Consider the following 14,296-nt stretch of genomic DNA (forward strand, 5'->3'; position numbering starts at 1 on the left):
CGTAAGCACTGTAAGCACTCAGCCTTGGAGATGGTTTAAAGGTAAAACCAAATACTTAAAGCTCACTGGTGCATCTGTACTGGTCTCGACTCCTGTGTGTTTTTCATTATCTCAGCAAAGATGTTTAATTTTCACTGTCTTCTGCATCACATCAAAGACTAAGAAAATTAAGAGTTATAACGTTGTCCTTTTTTTTAAATCACATTTTGAGTTCAGCCTTTTACTGTAGCTGCAGTGGCAGCTTGTTGTTATACTTCTCTATATATATTTACCCGTATATGTAAAAGGTGGATGTAGACAGTCACAGATTTTCTTTTGATTTCTTAAGTTTAGCATTTTCAGCAGGGCTGTTTGGGGTTTTTTGGAGCCAGGTGTTATCATAGTTTGCCGAGAGGGTGAAGTGAATGAAGCTTTGTTAGAAAGCTGCCTCCACATTCTGTGCAAACTGGTGACAAAGATGTTAAAAGAATTTCTCACTTCATGCACTGTGTGTTTCTATAAATAACCACACAGCAGTGAAAACTGTTTTTAGAGTGAATTTGATTCAAAATGCTCCAAAAGGCACCAAGAAACAAACATGCAGTCCAGTTCATGGCTCCAGATATCTGAGTTGAAGGGTACCAGCTAGCAGTTTACTCAGAATCCACCTGACAAGTGGACGAGTCTGTATTAAGTAAACTCGTCATAAGCCTCACTATTCTTTAAATCTGTTAGTTAAGTGCCAAGCTGTTAACATGACTATTTCTTCTCTTTAATTCTGCATAAGTACATGAAAGTCTTTAGGGATTGACTTCCTTTGGAGCTTATTGGCTCTTTCTTTATCCCAAGATATAACCTCTTGACTCTATTAAACCTACGAATCACTTTTGTTTCCCTATTCACAATCATCTCTGCTGTCCTCAGGTGGCAGAGCGGATCGCCCAGCTGCAGGAGGCCCTGCTGCATTGTGGGAAATTCCAGGATGCTCTGGAGCCGTTGCTCAGCTGGCTGAGCGACACAGAGGAGCTGGTAGCGAATCAGAAGCCTCCATCGGCCGAGTACCGCGTGGTCAAGGCCCAGATCCAAGAGCAAAAGGTACGAGAGGGATGAGAGAGGAGGGAAAACATGAAGAACAGTTTCAGTGTAAAGTAAAGCAGCACAACACTCAGCAGCATCAGTGAGTTGCTTTAGGTCATAAGTGAGGCTTTCATTCCGCGTCTGCTCTGATTTTAAATTTCACAGATTTAAAGCAGCATTATTTATGCTATTCAGATGTCCTCAGTGTCCTTCATCCTCAAACAACCTCAAAAAGTTATTTGAATGACGAGCGCATGCACACAAACACATGTACACTCGGTCAATGGTCCGTCTGACTGGCATCCAAACGGCCCCAGCTGACTGTCTGCCAGCGAGACTGGCATAAAAACACACACACACACACATATGTGCACACATGGTGGAGTTGTATTGTTTTCAGAGACACAGTCAGACTCCTTCCCTTGTTTATCCTACATACATTTCCTGTGTTTGTGCACATATGGGGCCGTAGTCTCAGCCAGCGATCAATCACATGTGTTTACCTCCGTGACGGAGAGTCACGTCACCTGCAGGGGGGGGTGCGTTCTGAAGCCGAGCTGTCAGCAGAGGTTCAAAGCAGGGAGAGTGGGGCTGATATCTAAGCAGGAAGGAATTAACAATGAGAGACGTCGTTTCTTAATGTGCAAACAGTCCGATCAAAGGTGACAACAGCCTTTGTTAATGTTTAACAGTTTAGATGGAAAAGATATCGGCCAACCTGCACTATCAGACAAATTGATTTTATTAAAAAAGGAGACTTTCTCTGATTCCCTTCACTCCTTTCACGCCTCAGACACATTAGCACAGACTTGCATGCTTTGTTGAGGCATATTTTCTGATTTTAGTCACGCCGCCCTTTGACAAACATGGACGGATTAGCTTTCACGTTCTGATTTGAAAATGAGAGCGTGTTGACAGAAATGTAATTACTATCAAATTTAATTAGGTAGTGTTATTGAGCAGATAAACAGATGACTTCTAATGCGTAAGCTTTAAAGCCAACTTCATTATTGTGTTCAGTTTTTGTTTTAATCAGGTGTTACTTAACTTTATGATCCATTTCCAGACTCCACTGCTGTTGAAATGCGGTCTGTTATTTCGTTCATACTCCAAACTTCGCTAAGTGTGTGTTCCTGTCCTTCAGCTCCTCCAGAGATTGTTAGATGACCGCAGACCGACAGTGGACATGATCCAGGCTGAAGGAGAGAGGATTGCAGCCACAGCAGACTCTCAGGACCGAGAGAAGATCCAGACCCAGCTGCAGAGTCTAGCAGAGAGATGGTCTGACCTGCTGGACAAGGCCAGCGGCAGGTAAAGCCCCTCACAGCTAAGGTGGCCCAAAGTGGGATTTACAGTCTTTGCTGGTGACAGAAAGACGCTCTCATGCGGTCTTCTGAAAAGCCAGATCTGCGTATCCTGATTTGGGTGACGATACGCTTAAATCCAGCGCTGATTTGCTGAACAGAAAAGTATGCAAGAAGCACAAACACTGGCAGCAGTTTTCAATAGTTTAATACTCGTTTTCTAGAGTTGTCCACATATCTTCAACACAGTGCTCTGATTAGTCCACATAAAAACATGCAGATGTGGGTCTGCTTTGCTTTGCACCTACAAAATACCTGAGAGCTACTGTACCAGGTTCTGTGAGAAGAACCCAGGTCCAAGCTCTGATGGTGTTTTCTGTTTTTAGTCCCCTTCAGCGTCGTCAGTGCTAAAGTCTAAATCTTTATCCTTTTTTAAAGAAAAACGCAGCAGAGATGATTTATGAGTTAAGATGTTCCTTGCTGCGTGTAACGTTGTGACTTAAGTCTACCTCAACATCATGTTATCTCTGTGTGGCTCCATCGAACGCCTCTGTCCCTGAAGAAATGTTGGAATCATAACTTTTGGTTCCTGTGGTGTAATTTTAGAGGTTCTTTTGTTCACCAGGGAAATGATACACATAAATACACAACACACAAAGCACAGCTAAGAGGTTTGATACCTCTGATGTGTCTGCTCGTGAAAAGTAGAGGAGTCATAATGTATAATGTTACTACACATTCATGCCCGGCTGCAAGCTGTAGCAGATGATAGAAGAATCTCTGACATGTCTCTGGAGTTTATTACAGCGTCTTTCCTGAACACACACACACACACACACACACACACACACACACACACACACACACACACACACACACACACACACACACACAGTGTTGCTTTCTGTACAAACACGCGATAAGCTTTTCTTGGCAATGACTCTCACTTATCTGCGCACAAAAGTCGTGTTTTCTTACCACTTTGCAAATCCTCCCTCTGCCTCAGTCAAGCTACAGTAATCTGTTTTATCTTTTCATGAAATACTTTTAAGCTGAATTATTTATGAGAAACATTTAATAAACAAAGATATAACCACTTTATGACAAACATCCAAGACCCAATCTGTCAGTGACACAAAAAACAAACTGTGAAAGCAATAAAGAGACCCCTCTCCTCCTGCCGCTCCTCCTCCTCTTCATCATGGAGTTTTCTCACCTCCTCCCCTCTCGTCTCTCAGACAAAGGCAGTTGGAGGAGCTGCAGGTTTTGGCTCTTCAGTTCCACGAAGCCCTCGAGCCACTCGGGGAATGGCTGAGCACCACGGAGAGACGCCTAAGCTCTGCTGAGCCTATGGGAACCCAGACGGCAAAGATCACCCAGCAGATCGTCAAACACAAGGTACCGTTTGCCCTCAGAGACCCGATTAGGGTAAGACGCTGACTTGCATTTAGATTTTATAGATTTTCATTCCCCGTGTGTCGAGGGAAAAGACGACGCATCCATCCGGACGAGCAGAGTCGGCGATCTTCATTGATGAAAATCATCCTAGAACCACAAAGCACTAATTTACAATCAAAACATGACCTCCTACGAGTTTCCTTTTATTGGTTTTTATTTCAGTGGTGTCAAGTTTTTTCTCTTTAAGTCATTCAGTCATCCATTGATGTTTGTCGGTTATGATTTTATCATCTGCATGCTCATATTTTAAGTTTTTATCCATGTTCTTTGTGTTTTTCTTTTCTTTGTTCACTTCCCTTCACTTCAAAAACACTCTCTCTCTCGCACACACACACACACACACACACGCACACCTTCACTTCCCAGGCGCTCCAAGATGACGTGTCTTCCCGGGAAGCAGAGGTTGACCACCTCGAGTCGCTGAGCCAATCGCTGAGCCCGCTCAGCTGCGCGGCTGATCGCGATTGGTTAAGCGAACGTGTGGGATCGGTGAGGTCTGGTCACTCAGAGCTTGCTGATTGGTGCTCCAGGCGGGCGGGCCTGCTGGAGCAGGCACTGGCCAACGCTCAGCTGTTTGGGGAGGACGAGGTAGAGGTGCTGAACTGGCTGGCGGAGGTGGCTCAGAGACTGGCTCAGGTCTCTGTACAGAGCTATCGGCCCCAGGTGCTGGCCGAGCAGCACAAACACACTCTGGTACGACTTGATGAACACACGCTGAGTGTCACTAGAAGCGCTTCATCTCCTCAAAACTCAAGAACTTAGTAACTCTGTCTCTGAGAGAGCTGCACAAATATAAGATCCCTTCAGTAAGATAACAGTTTGTGTCATGGGCGTTAAACACTTCCAGCTCCACATGTTTATTATTGGACTCTGCCAGAGTAGCTTTGTGTAATTGACAGTTTAAAATAATCTTTATTTATCCCGTACTGAGCCCTGGTGTAGCCCCTCAGTTCATCCGCTATAAAAGACCTCATATCCACTCCTCTCCCTTTAAGCCACATTTCATCTTACTCGCTGCCCCTCACAAACAAAAGGTTTCAAGCAGGCGGGTCGGGTGAATAGTAGTGTTCACATGTGACGATGTTAAGGACAGTCTCACTCTGTGACTGTCTGAAATGGAGCGTTTAGAGCTTAAGTGGGTCAGACCAGTGCAGCTGCCCTTCTATCAGTGTCAAAACGTTTAATTAAACATTTAATTATTTTAATTTCATTTCATGTTTATCCATTATTTACCTACTTTGGTGTTGTGTCAATGAGGAAAAGCTGCAAAACCTATGCAAATAAAGTTAAAAGTTTAAAATTGATTAACTACTTCATGTTTTCCAGTTTTTGAGCCGATTCTGGCCCCTGAGCCTTATGTTTGACACCCCTGGTTTAGAGTTTGAAGGACTACATTGACCTCTTAGGTCATTTATAATATGAGCGTCCATCACTGTAACAGTACATATATGACAGATCCTAACCATAATAGGTCTCCTTTAAGGACCGAGAAGCCTGAAACAGAGCTAAACCCATTTAAATCAAGTGTAATAAACATTATAAACAGAGTTTCAGTGAGTATAATAAAACTTGGATGCTGTTTTATTTCTTACATTTTTCCAGTAAGTCTTTGGCTGCAAAAATAAAACAGTTAGTGTTCATTTTCACTCCTTTTATTCCCTCAGGCTCTGAATGAAGAGATCTTGAGCAGGAAGAAAACCGTGGACCAGGCCATCAAGAATGGACAAGCTCTACTCAAACAGACCACAGGTGATCGCTCACGTCTTTGTGAATCTTCTCAGGAGTTTCTTCCTTTTTCGGCTTGTACTTAAAAGTGTTGGTCTGGTGTCGGGTTGTGCATTAAATCTGCCAAAGGATAAAGAAACTCTTAAATCAGTGTTTTTTACGGATGCAGAAAGTCCAGGCTTGGGGAGAGACTCGCATCCAAACCACATATTTTTTGATCAGCAGTGAACCAGACTGTAACATCTGGTTTTTGTTTATCTTGGTATATCTTGATATTAGCCATGCTGACTGTTTCCCCTTTAGTGAGTTGATTGTTGGTCTACCCATGACTGCATTTTGTGTTTTTATTGTCATATTTAGGCCGTTAGACAAATGTTGTGGCCATAAAAGGAGCGCCAGGCTGTCAAACTGAGGATCCTGTGAGATTTTACAGAATATATCGATATTTTTTTTTAGATTGAACAAGTTTGTGTGCCTCACTAAAGATTCTGCAGAGATAATATGCTCGGCTGGAATGAAGGAGATCATATTTTTATACACTCTGCACATGGTTTGTTGACGTATCCTGGTTGAACCCAGTTACCTGACCTCTGCGTTGTCCTGCAGGTGAGGAGGTCCTCCTGATCCAGGAGAAGCTCGACGGCATCAAGTCTCGCTACGCCGAGATGACGGCCGGCAGCAGTAAAGCCCTCCGTACCCTGGAGCAGGCCCTGCAGCTGTCCACGCGATTCGCCAGCGCCCACGACGACCTCAACCAGTGGCTGGACGGTGTGGAGACGGAGCTTAACACTGTTGAGCCCGACGCCTCACCCGCCTACCAGGAGAGACAAAAGGTGGGAGGAGTCGGGTGTAGTTACGATTCTTATTCTTTTAAAAACAGACTTTCAGATTTAAACGGCAGCATTTTTCTTTTTTGTTAATTGTGTTTTTATGGATGTTGTAAACTGTTTCCATTTAGCCAAAATAACACAAAAATAATCGTGTGCAAACATGAAGACCGCAGAAGGGATTAAAGGCAGCTTAACTGGATTTCTTAAGTTAAATATTTAGACACGATGATCTAATGTTTGTGCTCCAGTTTTTCACACGAGAATCACAGGTTCCTCGTGTATTTGTTCCTCTGCCAATAAGCGAGTGGGTCAAAAATTTGTGTTTGGAGTATCGCTGTAACACTGCATGCATCAGTTGCAGGCATTCTTATGTGCACACTGATTTTCAGTTTCTCCAGAATCTGCTTTAAAACAGGCTACGATGAAGCATCGTCATCTTTTTTTACTACACGATCAGCTTTTGCGCTTTTTAGTAACCAGTGCGCTGCTCAGTCAACCACATTTTACAGCTTTTAAAGATCATTTTTTAACATTTTCATAATAAAGAAATTGTACAAAATGTCTGAAAAGCTCATTTAACTCCCGTCTATAATGACATTTTCAGCCTTTCCAATCTCAACCTACCCACAGCTGAGTTACCATAGAAACATTGATTTCTGGGAGCTCCATAACAGTTTGTAAAAGCTATTGAAAGGATTATTGCCATTTAATTTGTTCCAGTTTTTTCACTCTTCGGTGACATTTTCGGTGTTCTCATTTTGACTCAAGCAGCAGAAAAAAAACAGATGATACACTCGATGCCATTTAGACAAGTTTATTTCAGCTTTACGTTGATGCATGTGGTCATATTAAAGAATTGATATAGGAAATATTTCTGCTTTTTCGCAGATTGTGCTCTATAAAACTAAAAGTTTCACTGTTGCAGGAGTTGAAGAAAGTGTCAGCAGAGAAGCGTCTGGTGTTGGATACAGTGAACGAGGTGGGCAGCGCTCTGCTGGATTTAGTGCCTTGGCGAGCCCGGGAAGGCCTGGACCGCCTCGTCGCAGACGCCAACCAGCGCTACCGACAGTCTGATGAAACCATCACTCAGCGGGTTCAACTGGTACAAGCTGCCATCCAGAGGTCGCAGCAGGTACTGCAAGTAGTTTAATAAGTCTAAATTTTCATTCTATTTTTTACTTTGATTGGTTAAAATGGCTGAACGCTAACTCCTCCCTTCAGTATGAAGAGGCTGTGGATGCAGAGCTGGCCTGGGTTGGGGAGACGGAGCGCAAACTGGCATCTCTGGGGCCGCTGAGTCTGGAGCCTGACGTGACCGTGGCCCAACTGCAAGTGCAGAGGGCGTTCAACATTGACATCATCCGACACAAAGACACAGTAGATCAGCTCCTCAGCACCAGAGACGACATCTTAGAAGCATGCAGTGATGCTCAGAAGGATGCACTCATGGTAAGATGCTCACAGACACAGTTCTGGGCGTATTGAGTGAACGGGAAGGAAAGTGAGAACCTTCAAGAAGTGCAACAGAAATAATCTCTTATATCTGAATCGTCATCCTCTTCCTCAGCTCAAGACGGGCTCTTTGAGCGCTCGTTATGATGCAGTGAGTCAGAGCCACAGCGAGCGGTTCTCAGCTCTGGAGCAGGCCCAGGTTCTTGTGGCTCGGTTCTGGGAAACCTGCGAGGAACTGGAGCCGTGGCTGGGTGAAACTGAGACCCTCATCGCCCAGCTTCCACCACCAGCTATTGACACAGATGCTCTCCGGCTGCAGCAGGACCAGATGAGAGTAAGCGAAGACCTTGAATATCATAACCTGGTTGTGCTTTTCTGATTAAAATAAATGCTCACTATCCGTGTTTTTAATTTCCTCTCCAGCTGCTCAGGGAGTCCATAGCAGAACACAAGCCACACATCGACAAGCTGCTGAAAATCGGACCTCAGCTGGCCGAGCTCAGCCTGCAGGAGGGTGCGAGTGTGACGCAGCGCTACGCAGATGCCGAGAAACGGTACCAGGCCATCAAAGAGGAGGTCAAAGGTCGTGCTACAGTACTAGATGAGGCGGTGTCCCAGTCTGCACAGGTAGGGAGGATAAACTAAATGTTTGGACATTTTTGCCTCAGCTGCAGACCTGGGTCTAATAATTTTAGTAAACTGTGCCAAATTTGTGTAGCTACACCAGTGTGGCCGTCAGCACAGATAAAAGAAGTGCTTTTGAGCCCAGGTCTGTTTAGAGCTTTAATGCAGTGTCTGCAGCCCACAACTAAATGAGTACGTCTGACATGATAACAGCATGAGATGTATGCAAGTGTGTTTTTGTGTCTAATGCCTGCTCTACACTAGATGATACACGATTTGATGGAGATACATTTACATTTACTTACACGTGCAGTAAAAGCTACATTTTATTTTAGTCGTTTTCAGATTTTGAATTTTTTTTGTTGTTTAGCCAAAGTGGCCTCATGTAACTGTGTTTCATCATACGTTCATAGCAAAACATAATTTTTTGTGCCATATTTCATCTTCTTATCAAGTAATCTTCTTTACAGACGTTTAACTTTTTCTTTGCATTTCATTTCACGAGACATCACTGAATCACGGGTGTTGCTGCCCTCGATGTATCAGTTTGTACCGTTTGCATGACTCTGATTTAACTCATTGCATTGTTTCTCCACCCTCTTCAAACCAATCCACATGTGGCTCCCCTCTCTCCCTCCACCCGCACTGTCCACCACTTTCTTCTCATCCCTCACTCCAAACTACACCACCTCGTCTCTCCCTCTTTAATCCTTAACCTTATGTTCACCTCTCATCCTTGCAACCCCCATCCCTTCCTCCATCCCTTGTTCATTGTGGATGTGCTGTGCGTGTTGCCCCTCACCACCATTTTCTCCACGGTCACTGCTCACTGCAATCACCCAGCTGGTAGAGGTAAGACCCCTGACTGACATGAAACCGACACTCAGGGTGTGTTTGGGCCACATGATTGGATCAAATAACAAAAAATGAATCAATACTAAAGCAATAAAACTTTCACAAATCAAGTGCTAATCATTGGGCTTTCTTTTTATTTCACATTTGCAGGATGAAAGCTGTTATCGATTTTTTTTTAAATAAATGATTAAAGTTCAGTATTGAAAGTAATCGTTTATTCACTGGAAAATTAACTTGAATTGATTTGTGTCAGCTACAGTTTTATTGATTGAAACATTCATAAGAATCATGTTGTTTCTCACCCTGAGTGACCAAAACATTGAATCAGATCGGTCCCTTTGGTTTATGATTGCAAGCTTGAATAAAGCGTCTACACCAGGCTTGATTCAAGTCCTAGAGGTCCTTCTGTATCATGTAGCGCTCTCCTCGTGGTTAGATGAGATTTGTTTTGTCATAATCAAGCAGTTTGATTTCCCTCTAGAAAGATTATCCTCTTAGGAGCTGAACCACGAGTTCTTTCTTCTGTAACACGTCTGCTACATTTATAGTTCCCTTTTGTGTGGTAGGTTTGAGTCCCGCGTTGTCATAGTTACATAACCTGGCTGGCTTGTTGAAAGTGAAGAAGTGATATTTTATTACATTTTCTCTTGAAATCTGAAATGAAATTATAATAAAAATTATAATTAAAAAAAAGTTTGAGCAGTCTGCCACAGATGGCTGCCCACCTACGCGATATCTCAGTATTTTCCCGCTTTCAACATGTCGCCCAGCTATCGAACTCTATCAAATTCTCTCCTCCGTCAAAACGTCCTCTTACACGTCTCCTTATGCCCTCAGTTTCACGACAAGATGGACCCACTGTTGGAGACTCTGGAGGGGGCGGTGCAGCGGCTTCGGCAGCCTCCCCCCGTGGCTGCAGAGGTGGAGAAGATCAGGGAGCAGCTGGCAGAGCACCGAGCCCAGGGACTAGAGCTGGACAAACTGCTGCCAAGCTTCTCCGCCCTCTGCGCCCGCGGCGAGGAGCTCATCGGCCGAGCGGCTCATGACGACCCTGCTGCTCAGGGTGAGTGACTCGAGGATGAAGCTGTCTGTCAGTGACAGCTTCACAATGTGTAGACATAAAAGAAGCAGGCAGGTCACAAAGTTGTATTTGTCGCATATTCTGCATCCAGCGATGAGGGGCTGGATTAACTGATCTCATGACATCTTGTTTATGGAGGACTAAAACTGCCAAAATCATAAATAAACGATCAATTCACACACAAATTTTTTTTATAGATAGATAGATATAGATATATGATATGAATTGAATTGAATAAATAAAAAGTTTTTTATAGAGAGAGGGAGAGAGAGCGATCTGTATATGATTTGAATTGAATAAATAAAAAGACTGAAATGTAATTTAATTAATTCAGAAAAAATGATCAGTTTGACATTTCAGAAATCAACAAATGCCTATATTTTAATTCAATTATAATTGCATTATTAAGGATTTAATGTCATATTAATGATTATACTGAATTAGTCATTTAGTTTTAATTCGGCAGTGTCAGTCCTCCGTATAACTGGCTTATAAACAAGCTACAAACTGAACAGTGCAGCTCTGACACCTTTTACTGGAAATGGAAAATTCAGGCTCTGACTGGAACAAAACATTTCCCTGTCTAAGAGTACAGGGCATCAAAATTCGGAGTGGTTCAGAATAAAGAGGCTTCTGTAACCTTTGTAAAAACCATTACAATCTTATTGTGGGCTCCAGTCCAGTAAGTTCACTAGCTGAAGAGAGTGGGTCTCTAATTGTCACCAGGTCAGTTCGCAAATCTTAAAAAGAAAAGGAAAAGAGGAGAACCAGCAGTGAAGTTCGGCTCAGCACATTGTGAGACAGAACACACACATCTTTGTTGTGTTGGCCTTTCTGCTTTGATGCCCTGCAGCCCTCCTCAACATGAAAGGCCTCACTGTGCACTGGTAGTGGGAGTGAATAGACCAAACATACCAGTGCAGTACATGAGATGTCAGGATCCAAACTAATATGACATATGAAACTGATACCAGACTGCATTGTGTGACCTAAGAAGTGTTTCCCAGTCTGACCAGCAGCGTTTCTATATGAACCTCTTTAAAATGTCACTTCCCTCTTTTCCTGTTTTCATGCAGCTGTCCGTTCCCGCCTCCTCCGCCTGCGCTCTCTATGGGATGAGATCCGGCAGCGTGCTGAAGAGCGAGAGGGGAAACTCAATGATGTCTTGGACCTGGCTGGGAAATTCTGGGCCGACGTGGCGGCGCTACTGAGCACGCTCCGAGACTCCCAAGATATCGTGAAAGACCTGGAGGACCCCGGAGTGGACCCATCGCTCATCAAACAACAGATTGAGGCTGCTGAGGTATGGAGGAGGCAGAAACATGCTTCGTGAAGACGAAAGAGTTCATCAACAGCTGAAATGTTTGTTTTTGTCTTTGTCCTCCACATTTTTATGCTAAACGAGTCATTATGATGTCCCTCTGTGCATGTGCTAGGCCATCAAGGCGGAGACGGATGGCCTGAGGGAAGAGCTGGAGTTTGTCAGGACCCTCGGAGCTGACCTCATCTTCGCTTGTGGAGAAACTGAGAAGCCTGAAGTCAAGAAGACCATAGATGAGGTTAGAAATCACAATTTCCTCTGAGATTAATAAAGTATATCTGATTCTTAAACCAGGATCACGTTGTTGTGAAAAAGTGACCACTTCCTTCTGAAACGTTTTACTAAACGGTGACTCTTTTTATCGCTCTCTCAGATGAATGCTGCTTGGGAGGGACTGAACCGAACATGGAGAGAGAGGATGGAGAGACTGGAGGAAGCCATGACTGCCTCAGTTCAGTATCAGGATGCACTGCAGGTTTGTGCCCTTTCTTGATACAGCTGTATAGCAGTGCTACCATAAAAAGCTCAGTTGTTTTTGTACCAGTTTAACTGTGGCGATCAGGACGTTCCCGTGGATTACTGTTGGAATAATTTCTGTGTAATTTTTCCAGTCCATGTTTGACTATCTGGACAACGCAGTGATCAAGCTGTGTGAAATGTCAACTGTGGGAACTGACCTGGGAACTGTCAAACAACAGATTGAGGAGCTTAAGGTTGGAATGATAGTTGGATTTTTCACTAGTTGTGTATAAAATCTAGATATCTTACAAACACTTTTTAAAGTCAGATGTATATCAGTGCCTAACAACAAGCTGTTCTCTGTCTTATTTCGCACCTCGCTCTTCTACTTGCGCCTCCACTGACCTGAGCAGCAGTACAAGGTGGAGGTTTACCAGCAGCAGATTGACATGGAGAAGCTGAGCCACCAGGGGGAGCTGCTGTTAAAGAAAGTGTCAGACCAGACCGACAGAGACATGATCCAGGAGCCGCTGACCGAACTCCGACACCTGTGGGAAAACCTGGGGGATAAAATCACCCAACGACAGGTGTTGAAAGCACATCTTAACATTTAAAATCTGAAATTTGTTCTTCGTCTCAGCTCTTCTGTTTCTCCCGAGGAAGCTGTTGATATTGTTCTTTTTGTTGGTATCCTGTAGAATTGCGTGTATTTGACTGTCTTTCTTCTACCACAGCACAAACTGGAGGCTGCCCTGCTGGCTCTGGGTCAGTTCCAGCATGCCTTGTCTGAGCTGCAGGCCTGGCTGACCCACACACACACCACTCTGGACACACAGCGACCCGTCAGCTCTGACCCCAAGGCCATCGAAATTGAGCTGGCTAAACACCATGTATGTCCTGTTATTACCTGCAGGAAGTGTATCTCTGTAATCAGTTTTAACTTTCTGAAGAGCACTTATGCGTATATTTTTCCATCCCAGCATTCAAATCTTTCTTCCTCTTTCCTTCCCAGGTTTTACGTAATGATGTGCTGTCCCATCATGCCACAGTGGACACTGTGAACAACGCTGCCGCTGAGCTGCTGGAGTCCTCTCCTGGCGATGAGGCGGGCAACCTGAGGGATCAGCTCGATCAGCTCAACCAGAGCTGGGGGAGTCTACTGCTCAAAACCCAGGAGCGACAAAAACTGCTGGAGGCCGCCCTGCAGCAGGTACTGCAAAGAAGCAGAAAATTAGATCTGTGCTTGCTTTAGTTAGATTTAACTTGACTGGTAATTAACAAAATATATATTTCATAGTGATTGTTTAGATTGTTTTTGAGCTAGATGTAGATCTTATATCATCTGAATGGTTGTGAAGTGTTGATTGTGATGCTCTGTCATTAATTTCATCATAATAGGTCTATTTGATTGTTTCATGACATGATTTTCAGTTTAGGTTCAACTTGTTCATGCTTGTTGGTGTCTCACTGGTGTCTTTGTAGGCTGAAGGTTTCCATGGGGAGTTGGAGGAGTTCCTCCAGTGGCTGAGGAGGACCGAGAGCCAGCTGTCTGCCGCCAAGCCAACAGGCGGTCTCCCTGAAACCGCCAGGGAGCAGTTACAGCAACACATGGTAACGTTACACCTTCATACTCACATCATCAGGGACAATACACAGGCACACGTCACAGCCCACAGTGGTTAGACACATTGGTGTTATAACTCTGAAAAAGAGAAAAAAAATACTTTATAGAATAAAAAATAAATAAACATTGAAGTACAGACTGGGATGTCTATGTGACGTGTTATCATGCTATCAGATATTGAGATTGGGCCATAACATCCACGTCACGGTAATAAAAACCAAAGTGAAACTAGCTGAATTCGATCTGCCGCGTGACTGAATTGTTAGAATTTATCAACGTTGCCAATTTACACCATTTAAAGTCTCTCTTGCATGTTTCTGAAGTGTTTTACGTCTCACATGTTGGAGTATTTTTGGTGCCTCTGTGAACAAAATAATTAACTGCTTAAAAACATTCATGTGTAGAGGAAGCATTTTAGGGTTTGTGTGACATTATGCACGTGTGCATTAGTTGTTGTTACTGCAGCTGAGGAATGCTTTCCTATCGCAGATCACAAACGAATGTTGC

At 43.8% G+C, this 14,296-nt stretch overlaps 1 protein-coding gene across 8 annotated transcripts in view; it reads left to right on the forward strand.

Moving 5' to 3' along the window:
- The window catches only part of macf1a (microtubule actin crosslinking factor 1a), a 233,685-nt gene that overhangs the window by 201,684 nt on the left and 17,705 nt on the right, over positions 1 to 14,296 (forward strand). For 7 of the 8 annotated variants that reach the window (XM_080863451.1, XM_080863454.1, XM_080863452.1 and 4 more), the window contains 19 exons: positions 904 to 1,074; positions 2,201 to 2,367; positions 3,599 to 3,758; positions 4,185 to 4,511; positions 5,483 to 5,567; positions 6,150 to 6,376; positions 7,299 to 7,505; positions 7,595 to 7,822; positions 7,941 to 8,159; positions 8,249 to 8,452; positions 10,142 to 10,367; positions 11,462 to 11,688; positions 11,822 to 11,944; positions 12,080 to 12,181; positions 12,318 to 12,419; positions 12,579 to 12,752; positions 12,900 to 13,055; positions 13,178 to 13,375; positions 13,648 to 13,776. In XM_080863451.1, coding sequence (XP_080719577.1) covers positions 904 to 1,074; positions 2,201 to 2,367; positions 3,599 to 3,758; positions 4,185 to 4,511; positions 5,483 to 5,567; positions 6,150 to 6,376; positions 7,299 to 7,505; positions 7,595 to 7,822; positions 7,941 to 8,159; positions 8,249 to 8,452; positions 10,142 to 10,367; positions 11,462 to 11,688; positions 11,822 to 11,944; positions 12,080 to 12,181; positions 12,318 to 12,419; positions 12,579 to 12,752; positions 12,900 to 13,055; positions 13,178 to 13,375; positions 13,648 to 13,776 — 3,432 coding nt within the window. The remainder of the gene's footprint in view (positions 1 to 903; positions 1,075 to 2,200; positions 2,368 to 3,598; positions 3,759 to 4,184; positions 4,512 to 5,482; positions 5,568 to 6,149; positions 6,377 to 7,298; positions 7,506 to 7,594; positions 7,823 to 7,940; positions 8,160 to 8,248; positions 8,453 to 10,141; positions 10,368 to 11,461; positions 11,689 to 11,821; positions 11,945 to 12,079; positions 12,182 to 12,317; positions 12,420 to 12,578; positions 12,753 to 12,899; positions 13,056 to 13,177; positions 13,376 to 13,647; positions 13,777 to 14,296) is intronic. The other variant, XM_080863457.1, reaches the window with a different exon arrangement.

The sequence above is a fragment of the Rhamphochromis sp. 'chilingali' genome (genome assembly GCF_963969265.1).
Source record: "Rhamphochromis sp. 'chilingali' genome assembly, chromosome: 17".
Classification (NCBI taxonomy): Eukaryota; Metazoa; Chordata; class Actinopteri; order Cichliformes; family Cichlidae; genus Rhamphochromis; species Rhamphochromis sp. 'chilingali'.